This window comes from Emys orbicularis, chromosome 12 (genome assembly GCF_028017835.1).
Source record: "Emys orbicularis isolate rEmyOrb1 chromosome 12, rEmyOrb1.hap1, whole genome shotgun sequence".
NCBI lineage: Eukaryota > Metazoa > Chordata > Testudines > Emydidae > Emys > Emys orbicularis.
Window position 1 is genome coordinate 11,254,623 of NC_088694.1, and position 23,369 is coordinate 11,277,991.

General features: G+C 40.7%; 1 protein-coding gene across 5 annotated transcripts; it reads right to left on the minus strand.

Moving 5' to 3' along the window:
- Window positions 1-539: 539 nt before the first annotated feature.
- STX16 (syntaxin 16) lies at window positions 540-18,536 on the minus strand. 5 transcript variants are annotated; one of them, XM_065414591.1, is made up of 9 exons: window positions 18,456-18,536; window positions 13,913-13,924; window positions 9,873-9,980; window positions 8,915-9,055; window positions 7,948-8,110; window positions 6,638-6,729; window positions 4,996-5,139; window positions 4,140-4,220; window positions 540-1,056 (listed from the first exon to the last, which is right to left on the minus strand). In XM_065414591.1, exons 1-9 carry the CDS (start codon window positions 18,534-18,536, stop codon window positions 952-954), a joined length of 927 nt encoding a protein of 308 aa, XP_065270663.1. In that variant the 3' UTR covers window positions 540-951. The 5 variants fall into 5 exon arrangements, with proteins under 5 accessions (XP_065270663.1, XP_065270662.1, XP_065270661.1 ...); XM_065414590.1 differs by having other exon boundaries at window positions 18,405-18,536; XM_065414589.1 differs by having other exon boundaries at window positions 18,402-18,536.
- Window positions 18,537-23,369: the final 4,833 nt, after the last annotated feature.

Sequence of the window (23,369 nt, forward strand, 5' to 3'; positions counted from 1 at the left end):
TATAGATAGATGTACTGTAAATATTTGGGACTACTTGTATGTGAAGACAGCCTACCATCCACTGTTGTGGGACACCTGATGGAGGGAAATAGATGAAGGATACAAGGGGCTAAAAGGAGAATTTCCTTTCTATTTCAGGTTTAGCGCAAACCATTAAAATTATTGTAATGTAGCTGGCTGTGTTTAATATATAACCAAGAAATTTGCAATAGAAAATATCATGCATGATCTTTTTGATGAGGAAAAATTATCCCTATGATTACTTAGGATTAGGAAGCTATTTTAATTAACTAAATGTGTTAAATTATACCAGTGATTAAGTCTTGTTATTTACACTTTTAAGTACTACCTTGATAATTACTAATGATGCAAAATCTAAATTAAGATCACAGGGGTTGAATTATGCTCCGTTTTAAGAGGTTTCTTTTTTAATGGTCAATCCAAATATATATATTTTTTAAAAGTTTGGAGAAAAGTAGGTGAAATCAAACAGTTAGAATTTTGTGCATCTTTTAAGGCATTTAACCTCCAAATCATAGTCCCATAAAAACCTTTATAGTTTACAAAATTGCAACATAAGACTACAAAGAACAGTACACTTTTTTGCATACAGTGAAATACTAATTATTGTACTTTCTTGTAAACGTCTACTCTTATTTTCCATAATTTTTTTTAAATACTGCACAATATTCCAAATATGTTTGGATAAAGAACTGGATGACCAATTTGGTAGCATTATCAAGTGTCCTGACATTTTCTGTACAAGTTTTACAAACACCTCTGGTATCACCGAAGCATGTATTATGAAGAGTTCTACTGAAACATTGCACAGAATTTGTACCACTAGGGCTTATACATTCAAAGGCGACTTTCAGGAGTGCAGGTCCATCCATTCAGATTAGGAAAAATAATTACATACACACAAAAATAAGAAAATCATAGAACTGTTACCTAATGTGACTTTACACCAACAAGAACAACAATAAGTACAATTACTATTACAAATAAAATTAAAATGACAAGCATCTTCCGATTCTTCTTCTGATATTGCTCAGCCTATAGAAACAAAAGAAAGGTAGTTAGTATGTTGATTTCAGCACTGTGCAAAAGCAGATCCTGGCATGATCCATGTTTAGTACCTAGACACCTACAGTGTTTTTATGGTTATAACTTGACATTTCACATTATACTGCAAGGTAGCCATTTTGGGTATGTCTATGCTGCAATTAAACACCCGTGTCTGGCCTGTGTCAGCTGAGTCGGGCTTGGGCTGTGGGGTTGTATAACCGTGGTGCAGATGTTTGGGCTTGGGCTGGAGCCGGGACTCCGGGAACCTTCCCGCTCATGGGCTGCAGCCCGAGCCCAAATGTCTACACAAGTTCACTGCCCCACAGACTGAGCCCTACAAACCCAACTTAGCTGACATGGTCCAGCCACGGGTGCTTAATTGCAATGTAGACATGGCTTTATAACTCAATAACTCATGTCAGCATTGTACAGACTTCTTTGACTTGGTATCGATGTACTGAAGACAAGTATATGCTGAAGCCCCATTTATCCACATTAGATTAATTCAGGTAAGAGGGAAACTTCATGTCACAGAATTTGATCTCTTGTCAATTAAACGAAGTTTGGCTGTGCTTATCTTTAGTTCCTGGAAAAGCTGTATACCCTATAGGGTGCCGTGTAAAATATTACTTTACCTAAAATAGAGGTGGCACATCTGAAGTGTAAATGATAACTAAAATCAGAATTTTAGATTGTTTAGGTGCGGAAATTACCTAAATTGTGGACACAAATCAGGCAATTGTGCATACAAATGTCTCTAAATCAGGGTTTCTCAAACAGGGGTCGCCACTTGTGTGGGGAAAGCCCCTGGCGGGCCGGGCCGGTTTGTTTACCTGCCCCGTCCGCAGGTCCGGCCGATCGCGGCTCCCACTGGCCGCGGATCGCTGCTCCGGGCCAACGGGAGCTGCTGGAAGCAGCGCGGGCCTGGCCGCCGCTTCCAGCAGCTCCCATTGGCCCGGAGCAGCGATCCGCAGCCAGTGGGAGCCGCGATCGGCCGGACCTGCGGACGGGGCAGGTAAACAAACCGGCCCGGCCCGCCAGGGGCTTTCCCTACACAAGCGGCGACCCTTGTTTGAGAAACCCTGCTCTAAGGAATAGAGCTGGTCAAAAATTCTTCAAACTTTTTTTTGGTATTATTTTAACAAAAGTGGTTTTTGAAGGAAATGAAATTAAAAAAAAAAAAAAAGCTTCATTTCCTTTAAACTGTGTTTTTTGATATAACAAATCAAAATGAAAATTTTGTTTTTAGTTTCTGAAATTGGAATTGAAAATTTTTGTTTTGATTTGGTTTTCAGTTTTCTACCCCCTTCTCTCCATTCCCCCACTCAGGGGAATAGAGAGGGGAACCACCCCCACCAAAAGAAGCCAAAACTAAAATTTTAAAATCAAAACCAAACAACGGTTCTTGTTTTGATTTCTTAAATCAAAATAGATAAACACCATGACAATTTTTGAAGAAAATGAAAAATGATGTTAGAAATTTTTCATGAGAAATGCTTAATAGGGCTGGTGAAGAAATGTTAACTAGCCACTTTCATATGCAATTATCTGATGTGCAGTCAACGTAATTGCACACCTAATTAGCCTGTAAATCTGGCCCTTAAAGTATCCCAAAACAATGGCTTGTGTAATTTTCATTTTGTTATGAGGGAGGAATATTTTAATAATATTAATGGCATCAGGTTTCCAAAGTAAATTAATGCAAATCAGTTGGTATACAGAGTTTGAAATAGCTTGATAGTTTGAAATAGATGTGCACATTAAAGCAGAAAAGAAAACTAACATATGCCTTAAAGAAAAAAGAGATACCAATCGTATTGAAAATAGCACTCTCTGTTTTACAGTATCATGATAATTTGCATATATATTTCCTGTGACTGATTAGATTTCTACCAAGTGCTTAGCTACAGCACACATCTACAGAAAACAGTCAGTATAAAATGCATATTGCACTAAGGATCCAAGCTCTAATCAGTATATCACAAGGGACCTGTGGCAGGGTCACGAACATGACTATAGCTTTCCAGTTCTGATCATTTATTTATTTCTAGTCCATTTTGTGCAAACTGCTGGTCATTACTTTAATAATTATAGCCAGGGGATCAATGCCCTGTTTTCAGTGGTCACCAATTCATCTTTATACACAAGCAGAAAAAAGAAACTAGATAGCAATGCATTATGCTTTTCTCCAATGGCACTTTGCTGATGACAATGTATCAGAAATCTGCAATGATATGAGAAGACTGAATTTGCAGTAAATAGACTTCCAAGTTTCCAAAATATAATGGGCCACTGAGATTCTGAGGTTAAGCATAAACCTCTCATTCCATGTTTTTGCCAGCCATGGAAGGATTCAATTCAACAGAACAAAATCCTACATTTTTAAAAAAAGAGGGGAAAAAAAAGCCTTTTTGTATCATTTTGCTGGAATCCAAGCTTTTCAGCTACCTCAAAGCTAAGATGTCCAGAGCAGAAGCATAAGGTTGGACTAAAATCCTAGCTGATGCAGTAGAAAAAAGGAAAATACCCACGGTTAGCTCCACAAAAAGCAATGCCTGCATATTAAACCCAGGCCTCCAGGGACATTTGCAAACTTGGGCACCTAAAGTGAGGGATTTAAGTCCACGATGAGGGACCTAAGGAACTAGTCTTATCTTCTGTGTAAGCTGCATGAGGCTCAGCAATTGGAAGTCAGGCCACCTGTATTTACGTGCTCAACTATGGATTGGGTGCCTACTGCCAGGAACCATGTTTGAAAATGGTTGCATCTGATGAAGTGGGTTTTTTACCCTGAAAACTTATGCCCAAATAAATCTGTTAGTCTTTAAGGTGCCACTAGACTCCTTGTTATGTTTGAAAATGTTACCCAGTAAAGTTCCTGGTAGAGTCAGATCATAGATTTCACTTGCTGTTGCATCCACAATTGCCACAAAACCATTGTACGTGACAGAAGAGGCACCAGTTATTTATTTATTTTTAAATTGGCCATGTTGTTTGATGGATCTACTTAAAAATATTAAAGAGTATCATGTAACAAAGTATATAGTATCTTAAACATCCTCTCTGTTTACCTTATGTAACTGTTTCAATCCCTCTTCGGTTTTTACACACGACTGCTCAACATTGTAGTCAATTCTGTCCAGAACTGTACCCTGAATAACAAACAACAGTTATAATGAGCATGCACCTGAACCTAAATAAATACTACAATTGTAACAATCAGTTACAATTAATAAGAGGGTGATAAATAGGGTTCACGGAAGATAACTGATGAACTATGCAGTCTTCAAAAAAAAGAACAGGTCAAGAAAATAAAATGTTGTCGTTAAAGGAGTTCCTAGCTTGGTTGCCTAAATAATGGGACTGTTATACACCTCAAATTGTGTATGCTTTAACAGTGATCATTTCAGTTTTTAAATTATAAATGCAGATCCAGTTACTTGTAATGACCAAAAGTTTCTTGCAACTTTAACACTTTTTCATGATCCCAGGAAACAATGTTGTACTCTTGGTTAGTTTTCTCAACCCCCAAATTCCTTGCACTATGGAAATGAAAAGAAACAATGGGCATCCAAACCCTTTGGGTATGGGTATAACTACATAGCAACCGAGAGGGTGCTTCCCAGCACTGATACACAGACACACACTAGAAAAGGTTGCCAGAATTTTTTTTTTAACATGGGCAAACATATTTTCCCCTAGTCTGGAAACCATTTTGGTGGCAGGGGGGAAAGAAAGAAGGGAGGAATATGCAAACTAGCTTGAGGCAGACACCAAGCATGGAATATTAGAGCCCAAATGGTTGAAATTTGGCAAAGTTGTAAGAAATTGAAAAGAGGGTCTTAACAGTGAGAAGTGTCAGGCAACCTTAATAACAGGCAGTGCTACCAGCTCTGTCTGTAGTGCTGATACCCTGGGTCCACACACCTGTTCCACTATCATTGATCCAAGGTCCCTAAATATTTCATTGAGATCAGAGATCGATTGTACAATCTGGCGGATTTCTCGTTCCCGCTCTTCCACCATTAATGAGTTTTGTTCCACCAATACTAACTGGTCATCCGTAAAACCCTGTAGAAATAGAAGATTTAAATGATGAGCTAACAGTAATAACATGGAACACTGGTAGTAATAAATATAAAGTATTGTCATCCTAATGCCAGGGTCTCTTTGGAACTCCCATAGCAGCCACAGACATCATTAAGAAAAAAATCTTAGTGTGCAACTGTGCATTAAATATGTAACAGATTTAGGGCTGCCACAAAAATAATTTGGATTGCCATTTGTATTTCTGGTAGAGACGATTTAAATCCAGCTATGCATAATTTAAAAAGAAGAAACTTGCACACCCAAAATAGGCTAGCAGTTAAAATGTCAGCAGGACATAAAAATCTGTCTGAAAGCAAGTTTGCCCGCATGTATAAAACCAAAGAAATGGCAAAACATACACGTCAATGGTAGTAGGTATGGCCTAGCTACTCAATGCTCAGTGTACAGAACATCTCATAAGATCAACTGCTGTTAAAGTGTGTATACTACAGCAATGACTGTGTTTGCAGAATCATTTTGTATTACAGACATTACTATTTTTATCTCCCAAGGCCATTCACTACAAAGCACTGTGCTCATTTTCAGGCTCTCTTGTTTAGAGGTCAAGTGGAACACTACTTTTATTACGCAACTTGAAATACAGTCCACCACCTTTTCCACGAGTTTGCTGCTTAACCCTTTAGCATTTGAGGTTGTGGTGTTTTGCAGTGCCAACAAACAGAGGCATACTGAGAAACACTCACATAGCAGGGGTACGCAGTTCCCTGAAACACTGCTGTGGGTACTTGTAAGGGATGCATCTGGCATGCGTGGTAATGCTAGAGATGTGTATTGTGTAATATACCAAGTAGGTGAGGTAGAGGTGAAGCATTAAATTGGACCCATTCTTCGTATCTATGCTCCATAAGGTCTGTGCAGAAAACTTCAGCTTCTTTGTCAAGAGGAAATAGAGTCACAGGGATCACGCCTAATGATTGCACATTGCCACCATCCAATTGAAGCTACCATCCTGCCAGCGGATGACAATTCTCTTCAGAACCCCTGCATGTGCCCTGGGAAGATGGAGTGAGGGGTGACAATGCTGCCTCTGCAGAGCTCCTAGTCCCTATCAGGGGAATGAGAGTTTGATTCCTGAACTCATGTCTCCCACACGGCAAAAATCAAAGCTAATCCCAACTTCCTAACATTATGAATGACAATCTGTGCTCTTCCTTTCCCCCCAAAATGTATGGCATGGTACGTATTACTGAACACATCTTAGTGATGACATATCAGAGCAGAAAAATACTTTTTTTAAATTAAAGTCTTTAACCCCTCCTCCCCCTCATTTACAATAGTGCTATTAGGAAAACACTAAGACAACTGGCAAGATGGAACTCCCACGTGGTTTGATGCATACATCAGACACAATCTGATTTTTGATTCATTCTCATGATTCTCATATTTAAGACCACAGTAAAAAAAACAAACAAAAAAACCCCACTCTCCAATTAACTTCACTTAATACCTACTAACTTACCCTATCATAAAGAGTACTGTCCTCTCCATCATCCATAAGCGGGACTGACGTATCGAAGAAATGCTTGGATCTTTCTTCTCGATTCTTCATGCCTGTAAAAAAGAGAAAAGCTGTGGTTGAGTATAATATTGGGATACACAAAGCAGAAAGTCACTCAGAGCCACTATTACCATTTTGAAATACAACATTCTGAAAGTTAATGTACTTTAGGTGAAATAAGATTTTTCCAGAAGCTTCAGGAGGACACAAGAGATGTGCAGGAGAGGGAAACTTATTTATGCAGAGCAATATCACGCCATTAGCCAGATTTTCCTAAGTGCCAGGCACTGAATTTTAATCGGCATATACAGATGGCTATTTACAAAGCATGACCAACTTTGACTACACAAGATTCTGGTTAGCTCAACAACTCTTAATCATCATGTTCCATGAACTTCAAGTAATTCAGCATGCTCTAACATTCAGCATATCAAATTTAAAGTAATTTAAAGGTTTGGTTTTTTGTTGCCCCATCTTTAAAAAATTATTTTATTTCTTTTTGCAGAAAAGCACATTATTAGGATTGAGCAAAGCTAGAGGTGATGAGTAAATACAGATACTAAGGTGATGTGGGCTGCAAAGTACCTAGGTAGATACATGCACTATGTCTCTCACAGGGCAGCAGTTTTCAGTATGTCACCCCGGAAGTTATTTTCTAACAAAGAAATCCTCTCAGTTGCATGTCTCCTCCTAGTCATGATCCCAAACCTTACCTGTGGCAACTATAGTGCTGTGCTACAGGGTGAAGAGATATTAGGTCAACATTAAGTGGACAAGATAAAAATAAGTTGGTGAATTTGCGTCGTTACAGAATTTTGGACACTGCACATTATATATGTGGTATATTGCACATAGCATTTTGCATCTGTGTTCTCTCTCCTCTATGGCTATTGGACATTAACATTTATTAGCAATCAATCTCCACTTGTTGCCTGCAGCTCAAACTGTACATAAGACTTCACTCATATATATACCTCATATTTGTACTTGTATCAAGACCACGCTAAGTATATTAACTTATTTTATAAATAAGAACAAAAGAGGCACAGTTAAGTGGTTTGAGCACAGGACTTAGAGCCAGGAATTCCTGAATTCCACTACTAGCTCTTTGTGATCTTGGACAAGTCACTTAACCTCTCTGTGCTTCTGTTTCCCCAACCCAGAAAATGGGGATACCACCTTCACAGCACAAATGGAATAGGGCGATGGTATTTGTTCAATACTTTGCAGACAGAAGGCACTGAGTACTATATGTCTTTGCAGATGCTTACGTTTGAGATAGTCAGACTGTGCATGCCTAAAGTTGGTGGATAGGTCCTGAAGTGACTGTGCTAAGCAAGACACTATGTTTCTGAGAACACGTTCTTCTTGTTCTGTACAATTACGTGACCTGCTCTGCAAGGCCTGGACTGCTCTCTGGCATCTGTGAAATAGCTGAAAAAATAATTCCCATTAGTCAAAGAATAGTAAGACATTTTAATTATCACATGGCTCAAATGCTGAATGAATGACTGTAATACTTTAACATAAGGATTTTTAAAGAAAAGTAAAGTACACTGATGTCCAGGCTGTCATTTAAATGGATATAAAAACACAGCACTCAGATGAAGACTAAAATCCAAACAACTTTGCAGCTAAATGTAAATGAAAGTTTTCTGTAAGCTAGATTTTGTAACTGATTAAAGGATTTGTGATTAAGCAAGTTATATTTACTTTGTGAATAAAAAAGGCATTCAAGAGAGCATGCAGGTTGTTCTGCCGAAGAACAATATTTACTCCATTAGAAAGTAATTACTTCTGTTCAGAATGGAGGTTGCATATTAGTAATACTATTTTATAACTCCTTTACAAACATGAATTACTTGAGCCTCACAATCCTACAGCAAGGGGGTTAACATCTATATTACAGATAGGTAAACTGAGGCACAGAGCAAGTAAGTGACTTGTCATCATAGAGTCAGTCATAGAGTATAAGGCCAGAAGAGACCACCAGATTATCCAGTCTGACTTCCGGTATATCACAGGCCACCACCACCCAGGATCTCAGTGACATAGTGGAAGAACTAGGCACAGAACCCCAAAGTTCTGGCTCCCTGTTCTAACCACAAGAGCACACTGATTATCAAATGTGAACTTTATTTCAAATAAGTCAGTGCCACACCAGGATAGAGCAAAGTAAAACTGTGGCTTCGGAACTGAACATAATTAACATCTTCTCTGAAAATATTTCATCTGCACCTGTGTGATCTCTTGGGTAGTAATTTCTATTGCATGTTCTTCTTCGCTGCTATCATCCAAAGTAGGTCTGTTTAAATATTTGTCGTGAAGACTGGCTAATTCTTTCATCTTCTGTTTAATCCTGCAGATATCATCCTGAATCTAAAAGAAATGGAGAAAGGACAGTAATGCCACAAAGGAAAAGGTTCTGACAAATATCAGATAGATTTAATTTATGTAAAGACATAATTAACAGAAGCGTGTACTGTAGAAAAATAGGCCAAATATTTTAAGCCAAAATGTACAAAGTTGGCCTCTGAGGTTTGGTCTGTGACCTTGTTGCTCTTTTGACATTTTAACTTAGTATAAACCTCCACCAGTACCCACTGGATGGGACTATGGTACTTTCAAAGATATAACTCCACTGGACTGGACCATAATACAGTCAAAGGATCATTCAAATTATATAAAAAACTAATAGTAAAATCAAAAATGTAAATGTAGAAGGGAATATGAAAAATCCAGATGGCACCTTTACCCATATCACATGGTGTTGTAATACAAACCAAGCATAATGGTTTAAATTCAAGGGAATAATTTCAAATTGGCTTCTACCAATACAACTGTAAGGTCATAAGCCAGATGTCTGCAAGCAGCGTCTTGTGCTTGTAAAGGCTGAATAAACATTTTTGTGCACATGAGGTTTTTTGTATACAGAAAAGGACATGATTGTAAATGCTGTGAGTACATTTTTGGAGGCTTTTTTGAAATCTGTACTAGTAGGTTCACTTTTTGTGCCGTGTGTCTTGCATTATGCATGTAAAACAGCATTAGAATTTACAAAAAGACTTTACTTCAACTAACTCCTTTGTAAATTACTATTACAATAAACCTTATTGCATTAGTGTTGTCACAGCTATTTTCCCAATAAAATCCTTGCACGAGAAACTACACCCAACAATAACATGCAAGTACTTACTTCTCCCACTCCATCAACCCATTTGGGAGGTAGCCGCTTTGTTACATAAACTGCTGCTTCGGGATCTAAACTGATCCCTGATACTAGTGCCATGCGATCATCAGCAAGCTATGAAGGGGGAAAGCAACAAATTTAAAGACAGAAACCGATGTCTATTCAGATTATAGACATCCAATTCAGGTATTCGTAATCACTGTAACTGCAACCTCCCTTAAAAAAGGCCATCTTAACAGAGTAGTTAATGCACTCCATGTACAGTTTACTCATTTGTGATGGATGCTCCTCATTTCCTGGCTTGTTTCTCACACATTAATTAGCAATGTCCTTGTGTCCTGCCAGGACTCGGGAGATAGAATCCACTCTGCAACTAGCGGGCAGCCACACATTTTCCTCTCTGCTTCAACGTTGGGACTCAGGAAGCCCTTGAGCTGGAGTAAGGGAAGTGGCCTCATTCTATGTGAGAGCTTGTTGCCACTGGATCCTCATATTGGCCACATTTCTATACAGATCAGGGCTAGCCAAAAGTTTCAAATTTCATTTCAAGGGCTTAATTTAAAAAATATATATATATTGTTTTGTAGTCTCAAACAATAGTATGAGATTTCCAAATAACCAAAGATAATGTTTATTAGCTCCCTTTGAAGCTAAGAAAGCAAAGTTTTCTATATTCTCAGTCTCCAGTGAGTTCTTTCACATAAATACTGTATTTGATTCATTCGGAATCTCAGATACTAGGGGGACACGGGCTAGATAAGTACCTCCTAGACCAATATATTTAATAAATGATCACGTGTAAGGTCTTCTAGAATTGATATGAAGAAAACTTGGAGGATCCAAATTATGATGATCAGCAAGTTGGGGCAGCACACGGAGGGCACGGAGAATAGGAATACTTTTCCAAGAAGCCTTACAGATTCCCAAGAGGTGGAGAGTAGGGCAGAGCCCAGATGTGACTTCCCCCTGGTCCAGAGCAATGTTGGAGGTGGCAGGGGGAGGGAAGAAACCCACTCTTGCTTCCACAGCATAAGAACCCAAGTATGTTCCCCCACTATACGTTCTCAAGAGAGGAGAAGCAAAACCTGCGGGCAGGCTACCCCCTCCGGGAGTCCCAAATGACTCTTATTGGCACCTTCTGAGCCTTGGAAACCAGTGACATCAAGACATCTACTCCATACTTGAACAAAAAATCTTCTGAGGGGAGGAACCTTTGAAGTTTTGGTGGCCTCCCAGCCTCAGATGGGGAGGGACCCCCTCATCTCAGGGTATTGGGGGGGATAGTTTAAAAAAATACTAATAATGGTAGGTAGAGGAGCAGTCTGGAAGAGGCAGGGGAGAAAGCAAAAAGAAATCAAACTGTATACAACTAGGCAGTGTGCCCAGAGTCACCTTATTTGGGGTAGGAGAATTTTAATAAAACCTGAGGGGCTATGTTTTTAGGAGGCATGTTTACAATAACAAAGCTAGTATACATGATCTATACCTGTGCAATAATAAGCCAACGTAAATACATGTTACCCCTATCCTCCCTTCCCTACTCCCTTCTGCATGTTGCACTCACGTGTTGCATCTTGTCTACTTAGGCCCCAATCCTGCAGAGATCTGCAACAGCAAACACCTGAATCCATGCAGGGCCCCACTGACATCAACAAGGGTCTGCCTGCATGGAGCTCACTGCAACATCAGGGGCTTAGATTGTATGTATACTTGTATTTGTACAGCGCCTAGCACAACTGGGCCTTGATCTAATTAAGGCCTCTGGGAGTAACCATAAAATAAGTAAGTAATAATAAGTAGCGACCCTGGCAAGGAAATAAATAACCACACAAGCGAAGCTGCCAACAGAAATGCTTTTAGAAGGAAACAACCTCAAAACCATTTTGTATGTACCGGTAATTACAGTGACTCTCATAGTGAAAGCAAGCCTTTAAAAAGTGGCCCGCTAACATCATAGTATGTTCTCTAGAACAGCACAAATACAAAGAGGAAAAACATCCTGTGTATATCACAATTCATAGGAGTCACATAATTTGAATGATAGAAGATGTTTTAATGGGTGTCATGATATAGAGTTTAATGTTATTGGAAGCTGAAGTACATTGATTTATTTACAGCAGTGTTGTAAGTTTTAAAACGAGGGTGCAGTACATTCTGAGGAGAGTTAGATAGTATACTTGAAAACAGAGCACGGATTTCTATTAAAAGATAGCATGGCTGCAACCAGATTTGAAAAGTTGAAAGGTTTTAAGGGAAAGAGAGAGAGAACTAATCACAAAGATTATCTGCCGAGTTGCAAATGCTTACAGTAAGTGTGCAGGAGCCTTATTTTCCAAATCTTATTGTTAGGGGTAGGTCAAAAAATTTTCACTTCACCCTCAAGAGGCATCTAATAAAGCCTTAAAATAAAACAAAGAAGCTAAAAAGAGCATAACATCTTTGCTCAGTCTGGCAAAGACTAAAGGCCCAGTTCTGATGTCAGATATGCCGATGCATTATATGCTGTTATAGGATTTGACATAATTAATGATGAAATACACTTGTTTATCCTCAATCAGAATTGTGTCCTTAAGGTGTGGAGTGGGTGGAAGGAAGATGTCCATTTATTTCCTTACCCTAGCAATCTCTTAGTGCCCTCCCTGCCACTCCTTTTTACCCCCCAAAGCTAACAACAGAAGAATCTCAAACTGATTTAGACACATAGAACAAGGTAGTTTACCTGGATCTGTTCTTTTTGCTGAGTTAGCTGCTGTAACCTTCAGTATATTTTTTTTTTTTATATGCGATTGAAATAACTTGTAATTAAAAAGGGAAATGAACACAATATGTAGTTACAACAGTAAGGCTCATTACAGCTCTGTACAAACAAGGAAACTCTGAGGTAAGGCCAATAGTACAATAAACAACAACATAAACCACTTAACACTCCTATAGCACTTTCCTTCTGAGTACCTCAGAAAGAAAACTTTAACAAACCCTCACAAATCCCTTGAAGTAGTATCCTAATATAACTGATGGGTAAATAGAGGCACTGAGAGGTTAAATGACTTGTCCACAGAAAATTTATGGCAGAGCTAGAAATGAGACCTAAGTCTCTTGATGCCCAGTCCTGTGATCTAGCCACTAGACCATACTTTCTAACTTAATTCACTCAGCCTCCTCTCATTCCCACTGAAGTACTGCTGCAACGCACTGCTCCAGCTACAAACAGAACCACTCCGCTTCTTTATAGGACATTGAACAAATAATAAAATGGATTTATTTTATAATTAAATAAAGCAGCATGAATGGTCTCTGATGATGTACCGGTACTTTATATTAAGAAAAAGTTACTGAAGTACGTTTTCTTCAGTTCATTTTGTTTGGGTTGCATTTTGAAGTAGGTTGCTGTGCCTATACAGATGGATTATACGTGATTGCGAAGGCAAGATTTTTCAAAATGTCATGTAAACCGAAGATGTCATATTAGAGAAATTCCACTAATACTACTTTGTGTAAGCAGATGGCAACATGTATATTTTGTAGCTGTGCCGACAATCAAAAGCTGTGCAAATTAATTGTTTCTAGTGTATAATGTTTTTCTAATTTAAAAGCTTAAGCTTTGAAGATCTGTTGATAATAAGGATACTCCCCCAAAGGCCCTGTTGCTGCAAACATTACTCGGCACACTGCTTAGTCCATTGAAACCTAAGGGACTACTCTCAGAAATAAGCCCTATGCCTGCTATAGTTTACAAAAGCAGGAATAACATTTAATGGTTTCACTGTATAAAGTTTTTATATATAGTGTGTACAAAGTAAATCTGGACAGTTTTATGTAAGTATATAGTAATACTGTAATGTGACTACCCTGAACATCAAAATGTCTCACAAAAGCTCTCCTTCACATTAATGAAAAAGCTGCCTCATCCTTGTATTGTGAAAAAACCATCAGTGATCTCACACTGTTAAATCTCAAAAATTAACAGTAAAAAGAAATGAGTGTTCTAACTAATCATCATCTATACTGGATGCACCATGGTGGAACAAAACATAAAAAAATAATACCTCATCCAGCTCCTGATATGATTTGTTGATTCCATCAGCCCCATCCATTTAGGGACAGCAAAAGGTAAAAGAGAGAGAGAGAGAGACATAGGACAGAGATAGGGTACAGTCAGTTGAGAAAATACTGAAGCTTTATTTTTTTAAAATTGACAGTTTACCAAAACAAACCAAAGAGGCTCTTAAAACAGTAATGGCTAATAAAATACAGCATTCTCAATGTATCTACATAAGCATTTAGCCTGGTGCACAAAAGCACATTTTTCTTTAAAAGTTATTTCAGTTAAACTGGTAAACAGGAACACAATTTTTGTTTAAAAAAAATAATCAAGAAACAGTCAAGAAATTGATTTAAATACAATATATGATTTCAAATACCAACTATCAGATAGAAGAATTGCTGTGTAAAACATGTTTAATGTGAGCTGTAACAGTTGAATGTAGCAAGGATCATGTGTCCATAATATTCAAAACCCAGCATACATTTTGACACATTCAATTCAAGAAAGAGATTGGAGGACCTGTATGCATTTTGGTTTGATATTTTTATTAGGCAAAGCTTAAAAAATTGACTCAAGACACACATTTACTGATAAGCATCCCACTCACCTTAAGAGGACATAGTGAAAGGCAAAAAAAGCCACACCCAAACACCAAAAGATGCAAGAGCTAGTTTAGTATACTCTATTTATCAAATAATGTTATTGTCCTTATAGTTGAAAAGCATATAAAAGACTAGCAACTACAATATATTTGCAACTTTACCAGTGTAACCACTGTGTTATCTTTGTACTGTATGGTGTATGAATAGGAGGCCAGAAGAATCATTGAAAAATAAAAAAAGCAAACGTTACTTTTAAAGCAAGGACAAAATGCTTCCGAGGTAAAAAGGTGTCTCATGCTACACTTAAATACCTCTTATATTTACATACTCCGCTTTAGAAATAAAAAGTAATTTAAGAATGCTAAGTATTTAAACTTTGCCTGAGTATTTAAAATTTCAGTTGCATTGATTCAATGACTGTCAGTATCAGAAGGCTGAACTATTCTAATGCAGAATAAAAAAAAGTTAACTTTTTACAGCAATTTCTAGTACTCATGAAGGGTGGTAGATCAACAACCCTGGAACCTGTTTATCCCAAAACAAAGTAAGACAAGGTAGTGACAATTAGGCTTTGTCAACCTGCCATTGTGCTTCAACCCTGCTCTGGAGGCACCATGTTAGGGAGGAAAAGGCAATTTGCATAGATGCTACACTGCTAGGTGTAGTGATAGGCACCCCAGACAGATATATGACAGATAGCTCGGTCTATACAGTTTTTGGCTTTCTTGCTGAGACAAACGTGGATTTAACTAAGTCGCAATTATGGAACAGACAGCTGTCCACTAGGAACTAGGTCGAATTAATAATTCATTTCACACAGGGCAACAAGGAGACATGAAGCTTTTCAATCTCTGCCAGTACTGGTTGCATTTACACCAGCACTTGACAAAATAGCTTTTTATTCCATCAATGCTAGTAAAAAGGCTTTGAAAATATAAAGCTGTAAACAAGTGCTAAGTATTACTAACCCATTACCCTTTCAATGGAAACTGAATTTGATTGGCCAGTTGCTTCTATGCCTGTTTTTATGATCAGTAACATTTCTAGGTATATATTAAAACGTTAGAATGTCTAAAAAAAATCCTGGTGATTTAATAACCTCTAATTACAATCTGGACAAATAAAATTTTAGAAAAGCCAAATAGAGTGCCAAAATAAAGTACATTTAAAATATATTACTAGGTGTGACCTTTACTATTCTATAAATGTAATTTCATAAGGAGCTTGTACAAAGATAGGTGGAATAAAGCTAACCATGAACAAAGATTAGTCAACGGCAGCTCCCAGGTTGAAATGGAATTTATAGCATTAAGTACCGTTTCTCCTTACAGAAAATGCACTAATGAAAAGCAACAGAGAAAGAAAGGAGGACCCATATGTTTACTGGAGGCTTTACTAAATAAATGAGAAGATTGACTTAAAAGTGGAAATGGACAGAGACAAATCTATACTAATGTAGTTTCAGTTACCAGCCAGAAATCTACTTGGCTGGGCTGTCAAATGGGTTGCTTCGTTACTTACTGAAATACAATTTTTAAAACTCAATTCAAATTGGGCCTGTTTATATACATTTACAAAAGCCTCTCTCTCTCGATAATTATTTCATAAGTGATTTCAAAGTAACACTGGAATCTGAAGTTTTCCGTCATAGTCTGACCAGACCAAAATTTACAAACAGCCACAGGTATAGAGTTTGTCCTCTTGCACTTGAGGATTATGCTTGGTGGTATCTGCCCTATGTATTATAACCACTTTGCAATAGAATACAAACAACAAAAGCTATAAAAACTGTCAGAGAAGAAAGAGGAAACAAACAATAAGATATTAAGGAGAAAAATGGAAGGGCTTCTCCTTTCATATTTAAAACATCCAAATTAGAACTACAGCATATATATAATAACTTGCTGTATGTTTAAATTACCAATGGAGAGAATACACTCCAAGCCCCAATCCTGCAAACTGATGTACAAGGGTGGACTCCTGTGCCTGCAGAGTCCAATTAGCTTCTACATTTTCTATTATACTATGAAGTATTTTCAAGTAGCTGAAATAATATTTAGCTGAAAAAATGTACAGAGTTTTGTATGCTGGATTTTTGCATACTTAGCTGTATATATAGCAGTGGAATGTGGCTTTATTAAAACAAGCAATTAAATTTCAGAATGGAAAAATAGCAAAGCTAATTCCTACCAGGGAAAGAAAAATTGAATGACTGATACATAACTAAACATGTCAAATCACTTATGGCCCTGATCTCACCTGCAGATGTGCTAATGAGCACATCTGTGCCTGCATGGTGGCCTGCTCTAATTGCATCTTCTTGCAGGAATGGTAGCTATAACATAGACTTCATACAATGGGTCCAATTTTGAGATCCTTCCTTAAGGATTCAACAGGGGCTTTGCCTGTGAGAGTCAGTATTGGACCCTGTATGCATATGTACATGTTCTTTAAAACAAGGAAGAATCAAACTATGAACTAAAAGTGTACCTGGATTCAGACTGACATGAAGATATAAAAAACTGAGTGGCCGCAAATGGTTTTAAAACTAGAACATTTTTATTTCATTATTGCTTTTGCTTAAATTGTTTCCTTGCTTTTTTCATCACTCTATGTACAACTGGAAAATAGATGTTTGCATTCACTAAGATAACAGAGCTAGTTGCTTTGGAAGTTCAAAGTCCTAATAAAATTCAGCTTCTAGATTGCTTCTGGGTGGCAAATTCCCTAAAGGGAATGGTGTAATTTTTTGGAGGTAGGTTAAAAGAGAGGCAAACAAGCACTGGCTGTGTGGACAATTATAAGCCATCCTACTTTCTTTTTTCCTACACTTTCACTAAGTGTCATTATGTGATGGTATTTTCAGAATTTGGAGATTGAATCATGGTAAATTTGGAATGCATCTATTGATTGAACAACTTCTACAACAAGAAACAACAAAAAGATCCGTCAGTTCTAGGATGCCATGTTACATGAGCTTCAAAAGGCATTCATGCATTGCATTTCAACAAATTTATGACACCATACTACCGATGGGATAGCTCAGTGGTTTGAGCATTGGCCTGCTAAACCCAGGGTTCTGAGTTCAATCCTTGAAGGGGCCATTTAGGGATCTGGGGCAAAAATCTGTCTGGGGATTGGTCCTGCTTTGAGCAGGGGGTTGCACTAGATGACCTCCTGAGGTCCCTTCCAACCCTTGTATTCTATATGCCTCTTTTTTCCTTAAAATATCAGATACACATTGAAGAGAGCACAGTCATTCATTTTACTTCAGAAAAGGGAACAAAAAGAGATACCAGCAACTTGTCTCAAAATAAGAAAAGGTTAAAACAATGGTGGTAAACTGCATTATAAGTTTTAACAGTGCCCACAACAAAGTGAGAAGAAGAGATCAGAATGAAAAGATAGCTTTGTTCCTTTCACCTGGGAAGGGAGGTGGGGTTGGGAGAAAAAGGAGAGACAACAACTTAATGTCTAATAATAATGTGAAGATATTTAAATAATAATAAAGATTATTATTTATGGAGCAAACAGACAAGATCAGTATGATAGGACAGATCTATTCTATTCATTTTACATGGGGAAAGGACAATGGGAGGGAGAGGCGGTGTTAGAAGTGTGGGACAAATGGAAGGTGAGAGATGGGGAGAAAAGTGTAAGGGGGAAGGAAATAGTAAGAGGAAAGGAGATAGGGAGGAGGGGAAATATAGGGTGAGGAGAAGGGTGGCAGGGGGAGAAGGTGAGGGAAAGGGGTTTACTAGGGGCAGAGGAGATGGGGTGAAGAGAGGAGGAAGGAGGAGACAAGGACACTTGCTGTCTGACTGTCCTAAGCACATGGCATTAGAGCAGCAAGTGTGGGATACAGTAGGATGAAGGGAGGAGACTCACCGCAGCAGCCATGCTACGTGAATTCAGAGGGCTGGAGGAGCTGTAACTACTCACTTGCTCGGCCAGCAGCTGCCGGTTTTGAATCGCGTTGTTCCGCAACAACAAGAACGCGTCTGTTAAACGCCGGGTGGCCATGGCTCTACTTCTAGGGCCCCCCTGGACTCCCCGCAGAGCTGTCACGGGACCCCTCGGCACCCCCAGGGGTCCCAGCCCCGAGCCTTCAAGGGCCCTCCCTGCACTGCCAGGGGTCCCAGCCCCGCGCCTTCAAGGGCCCTCCCTGCACTGCCAGGGGTCCCCGGATTCCTCGACTCCCCTTCGGCCTGCACGGGACACCCCGAACCCCCCAATGGCTTCTCTATCTAAGGACTCCCAGGTCAGGCTTGTGCCCTGAGCATCCCCCCCCCGCACCGCCAGGGAGCCCCTGAGCCTCCCCCGCTGTCCCAAGGCGCCCAAGGGGCCTGGCTCTCCTAGGCCTGGGGCGCCCGCTCTAGCTCAGCCCAGACACCCCAGGGCGGTTACAGCGCGAGTCCCCGGCGGCTCCTTCCCGCCGCTCACAGGGACCAAGGAGCGGGAACGAGCCCCGACTCCCTGCGGCAGCCCCCGGCTTCATCCAGCCTTCCTCCCCGGATCTGACTGCGGCCCGGCTCACTTCCGCGTTGTGCATCGCTAGTACTCCTTCCCCCGGCCCGCGCGCCGCGGCACCAACGTTCCGGCCCCGGGGCGGCCTGGGCACCCGCCCAGAATGGGAGGGGATGAGCGGGGTGAGGGAAGACTTTCAGCCTGAGACTGAGATCTTGAGGGATTCCTCAGGCCTGCCCCACTGCCCCCAGCATCACTGGGCAGCGCCATGGGGGTTGCCCCCAGTGCCAAGCCTGTGGGTGCTCAGCAAGTGTCATGGGGCCTTTGCTAGGGTTGCCAACATTGTATTTCAAAAACAAGGGACTGTTTTCTTAGCACCTCTGCCCCACCCCTCCTCTGGGTACTACACATGATACTCATCTATATTCACCAGCGGTATTTTTTGCTGCTTTTTGCAGCACTCAGCAATTCCCGAGCTTGTTGTACAGAGATGAAAAAATAAGGGATGGATGTCCCTTGTAATAAGGGACTGTTGCCGGGGCCATCCCAAGTTTGTAACAATGTCCTCGAGGGGTCACTGTCTGCAGGGACCAAACTCCCTGAAAGCTTAAACCGGTACTGATCAGGGCCGGCTCCAGGGTTTTTGCCGCCCCAAGCAGCGCAAAAAAAAAAAAAAAAAAAAAAAAGCCGCGATCGCAATCTGTAGCTCTACCGCCGCCGCTTCAGTCTTCGGCGGCAATTCGGCGGCTGGTCCTTCCCTCCGAGAGGGAGTGAGGAACCCGCCACCGAATTGCCGCCGTAGAGCCAGACGTGCTGCCCCTCACCGTTGGCTGCCCCAAGCACCTGCATGCTGGGTTGGTGCCTGGAGCCGGCCCTGGTACTGATTGGGGAAAGGGCCAAGTCCAGTGCCTTAGCTTGAGGGCAGTAGCTGACTCATTAACCTCTTTACAGGACTAATCTCCAAAAGGGGTACAAAGAGCCAAACTGTTAGTAGGATCACCAACCCCAAGCATTCAGAAACCATTAGTCAGGCCCCAAAATCATGAGGTTGTTGTAAAAATCATGAGCTATTAAAACTAATAAACGTTGGGTTCTGCTGATTTGCCTTCTGGCTTCCCAGCATTTACGGTTTAGATGTTCCAGCTTTTCTCTGCAACCAGGAGGGCTGAAAATGAGCTTCTCACATAATCACAAGACTCCAGAAGGTGGGGCTTTAAGAAAAGCACTGGCCATTGCAAGATTCTGGGTAAAATCATGATAGCTAGCAACACAGTACATAAGCATCAGAGTAACACGGAATAGAGGAACAGAAAGGTGACCTCTCTCCAGGCAGGCTGCAGCCAGTACAGTTCTGGAATTCTTGTCTGCATTCATTTAAAGTGTGGGAGATGTTATTTACTAATTAAAACAAAAATGCATATTGAAACCTTAATTTATTTGAATTTTTCAAATGGCAGAAAAAAACGTAGAGAACTGGGGTTGACTCAGAGAAGAATCTCAGGCTTTCACGGTTTCCTTTGTTGCTGGATTGTTCTATTGCACTGGGCATTCTGTATGCTGTGCTGCTTCCTGGAGCTGCCAGGGAGCCTCCTTTTGGTATGGAGAGGGATCTATGCTTCTGCTGTCTGCCCAGTGATCTACACATTCTTTCTTGTCTCACCAGGTCCCCAAAGCTTACTTTTGAAACAGCAAGAAACTGAAGCCAATGTACAGTGGCAGGCAGCAGAGCAATTGTCCCACTGTGCACCTCTCTTGTCCTTCAAGAGATTCAGTGGCCTAAATTCTCAGAAAAAGACGTGGCATTTGTACATATGGTTCAGGCAATTACCATAATCACAGATACCTTTTCCAGAAAAGTCATTCCATTGTGTCTAGCCACCTGGGTCAGCATCTATAGTGAGCAGTGGCTTTTGCCCTTATCAGACATTTTAGGACCCATTCTTGAACAGCTCTACTGCCTCAATGGAAGAGTCTAGAAATTTGGAATTTGAGAGGGATATAGGCCTCAGTCCTGCAAAGACTTAGCCATGTGCTTCATTTTCAGTGGTCTGGTGAAAATCTGTTTTGAGTTTGGCTGAATTAGAAAGGTTTAAATATATACTTCACTCCTCGAAGTGATTTTTTTAATCTACTATAAAAAAATTTTATTCTGTGAGGACAGGTTTTTGCTAATGATCTTCCAACACTTTCTTGGCACTGCGCATGCATGTGTATGTAAGCTGAGTTGAATTCTTCATTCAACAGGCAATCTCTCAATGTTCCTTTAGTTCTGGACATGTGTATATAAGAAAGCTGGTTGGAATTTCTCTGAATCTGATGAAGGTGCATATGAAATAAGCCCTCGTTCCGTACCATATTGCAAGGGGCAGATGGTACCTTAACTTTTACATTTCATGACTTCATTTTTGCAAACGTTGATGTTCTTTTAGCATAGTTTTTTCTTCCTTTCTTGTCTCCATTTAAAGATGTTTTTGGATTCCCAGATCTCTGGCCTCTTTTTGTATTATAACTTACTTGGTATTTTGTTGTTGTGCTATTTCTTCTGCTTGCTTCCCCACTATTTCTTAGCATCTTTTCCTTGCTGCCCTACTTAGTGAACAATGGTACAGTACATGCTCTATGGACTCTCACATTCCTCCACTCACATTCTCGCCCACAACCAGGACCTAATCCAAAGCTCATTGAACTTGATGGTAGTCTTTCCATTTACCACAGTGGGCTTTAGATCAGGCTCTCAAAGAAAGACAAAAGTACGCCTTATTTCATCTAAAAATTCTATTTTGAGGCAAACTGCTAAGTAAAATTTTTAAAAAATGGTTAGATAACTAGAGCCATATTTTCAAAAGATGACTTTAAAATTGTGCCCACATGTTTTGACATCTCAGTTTAGTTCCTAATAGTCACCAGCATTGTGTAACTATTCAGACTATTTAGACAAGGGTGATTAGATTTCATGTTCAGGGCTCAAAACAAGGGTCAAGAAGGAACGTCTTCTCCCTCCCCCATTGGTACATTTCATATGGGGGTAGCAGAGGGAACATTGCAATCCTCTGATGCTACAGGCCAGTGCCAGTGGCAGGATATTGGGCTAAATAGACCAATAAGTCCAACTCAGCATGACAAACCCTACAGTCCTTTCACAACTGGGATCTTTGTTGGCAATCTCAGCAGAGATGTTAAAGAATACAGTATGCCAACGTTTTTATGGCTGACTTAGAACAACGCTTCCTCAGCTCTCTTCCCCTAACGCCCCTACTCTACTTGTGCTACATTGATGACATCTTCATCATCTGGACCCATGGAAAAGAAGCCCTTGAGAAATTCCACCATGATTTCAACAATTTCCATCCCACCATCAACCTCAGCCTGGACCAGTCCACACAAGAGATCTACTTCCTGGACACTATAGTGCTAATAAGCGATGGTCACATAAACACCACCCTATACCGGAAAACTACTGACCGCTATACTTACCTACATGCCTCCAGCTTTCATCCAGACCACATCATACAATCCATAGTCTACAGCCAAGCTCTAAGATACAACCGCATTTGCTCCAATCCCTCAGACAGAGACAAACCCCCTCAAGATCTCTATCAAGCGTTCTTAAAACTACAATACCCACCTGCGGAAGTGAAGAAACAGATTGACAGAGCCAGAAGAATATCCAGAAGTCAGCTACTCCAGGACACAGGGCCAGCTTCAGGCACCAGCCGAGCAAGCTGGTGCTTGGGGCGGCAGATTGAACGAGGCGACATTTGGCCCAATCCTAGGGCGGCACGGCCGCTTTTTTTGTTGTTGTTCCGCTCCGGCCATCCTTTAGGGGCGGCGGCGCGGAGGACGGGAGCGCCCTGCAGCAAGCCTGGCAGGGCAGTCCTCGTCCTTCCCTCCCTGCCGACCGGAGCGGAGGGCAGGCGGCGCAGCGCGGCGGGAGGGGCCGCATGGCAGCGCCCCGCTGTAGCCCTGGCCGCCCCCCTTCTCTCTCTCTCCCGCCCGCTCCCTCCTCCTCCCCCCCGCTAGCCGGTTCCCCTGCACCCGCGCTCCGGCCGCGCCGCAGGTTTTTTTTTTTTTTTTTTTGCTTTGCTGTTCTGGCTGCCCCGTTTTTTGTGTGTGTGTGTGTGTGCTTGGGGCGGCCAAAAAGCCAGAGCCGGCCCTGCCAGGACAGGCCCAACAAAGAAAGTAACAGAACGCCACTAGCCGTCACCTTTAGCCCCCAACTAAAACCTCTCCAGCGCATCATCAAGGATCTACAACCTATCCTGAAGGACGATCCCTCATTCTCACAGATCTTGGGAGACAGGCCAGTCCTCGCTTACAGACAGCCCCCCAACCTGAAGCAAATACTCACCAGCAACCACACACCACACAACAAAAACACTAACCCAGAAA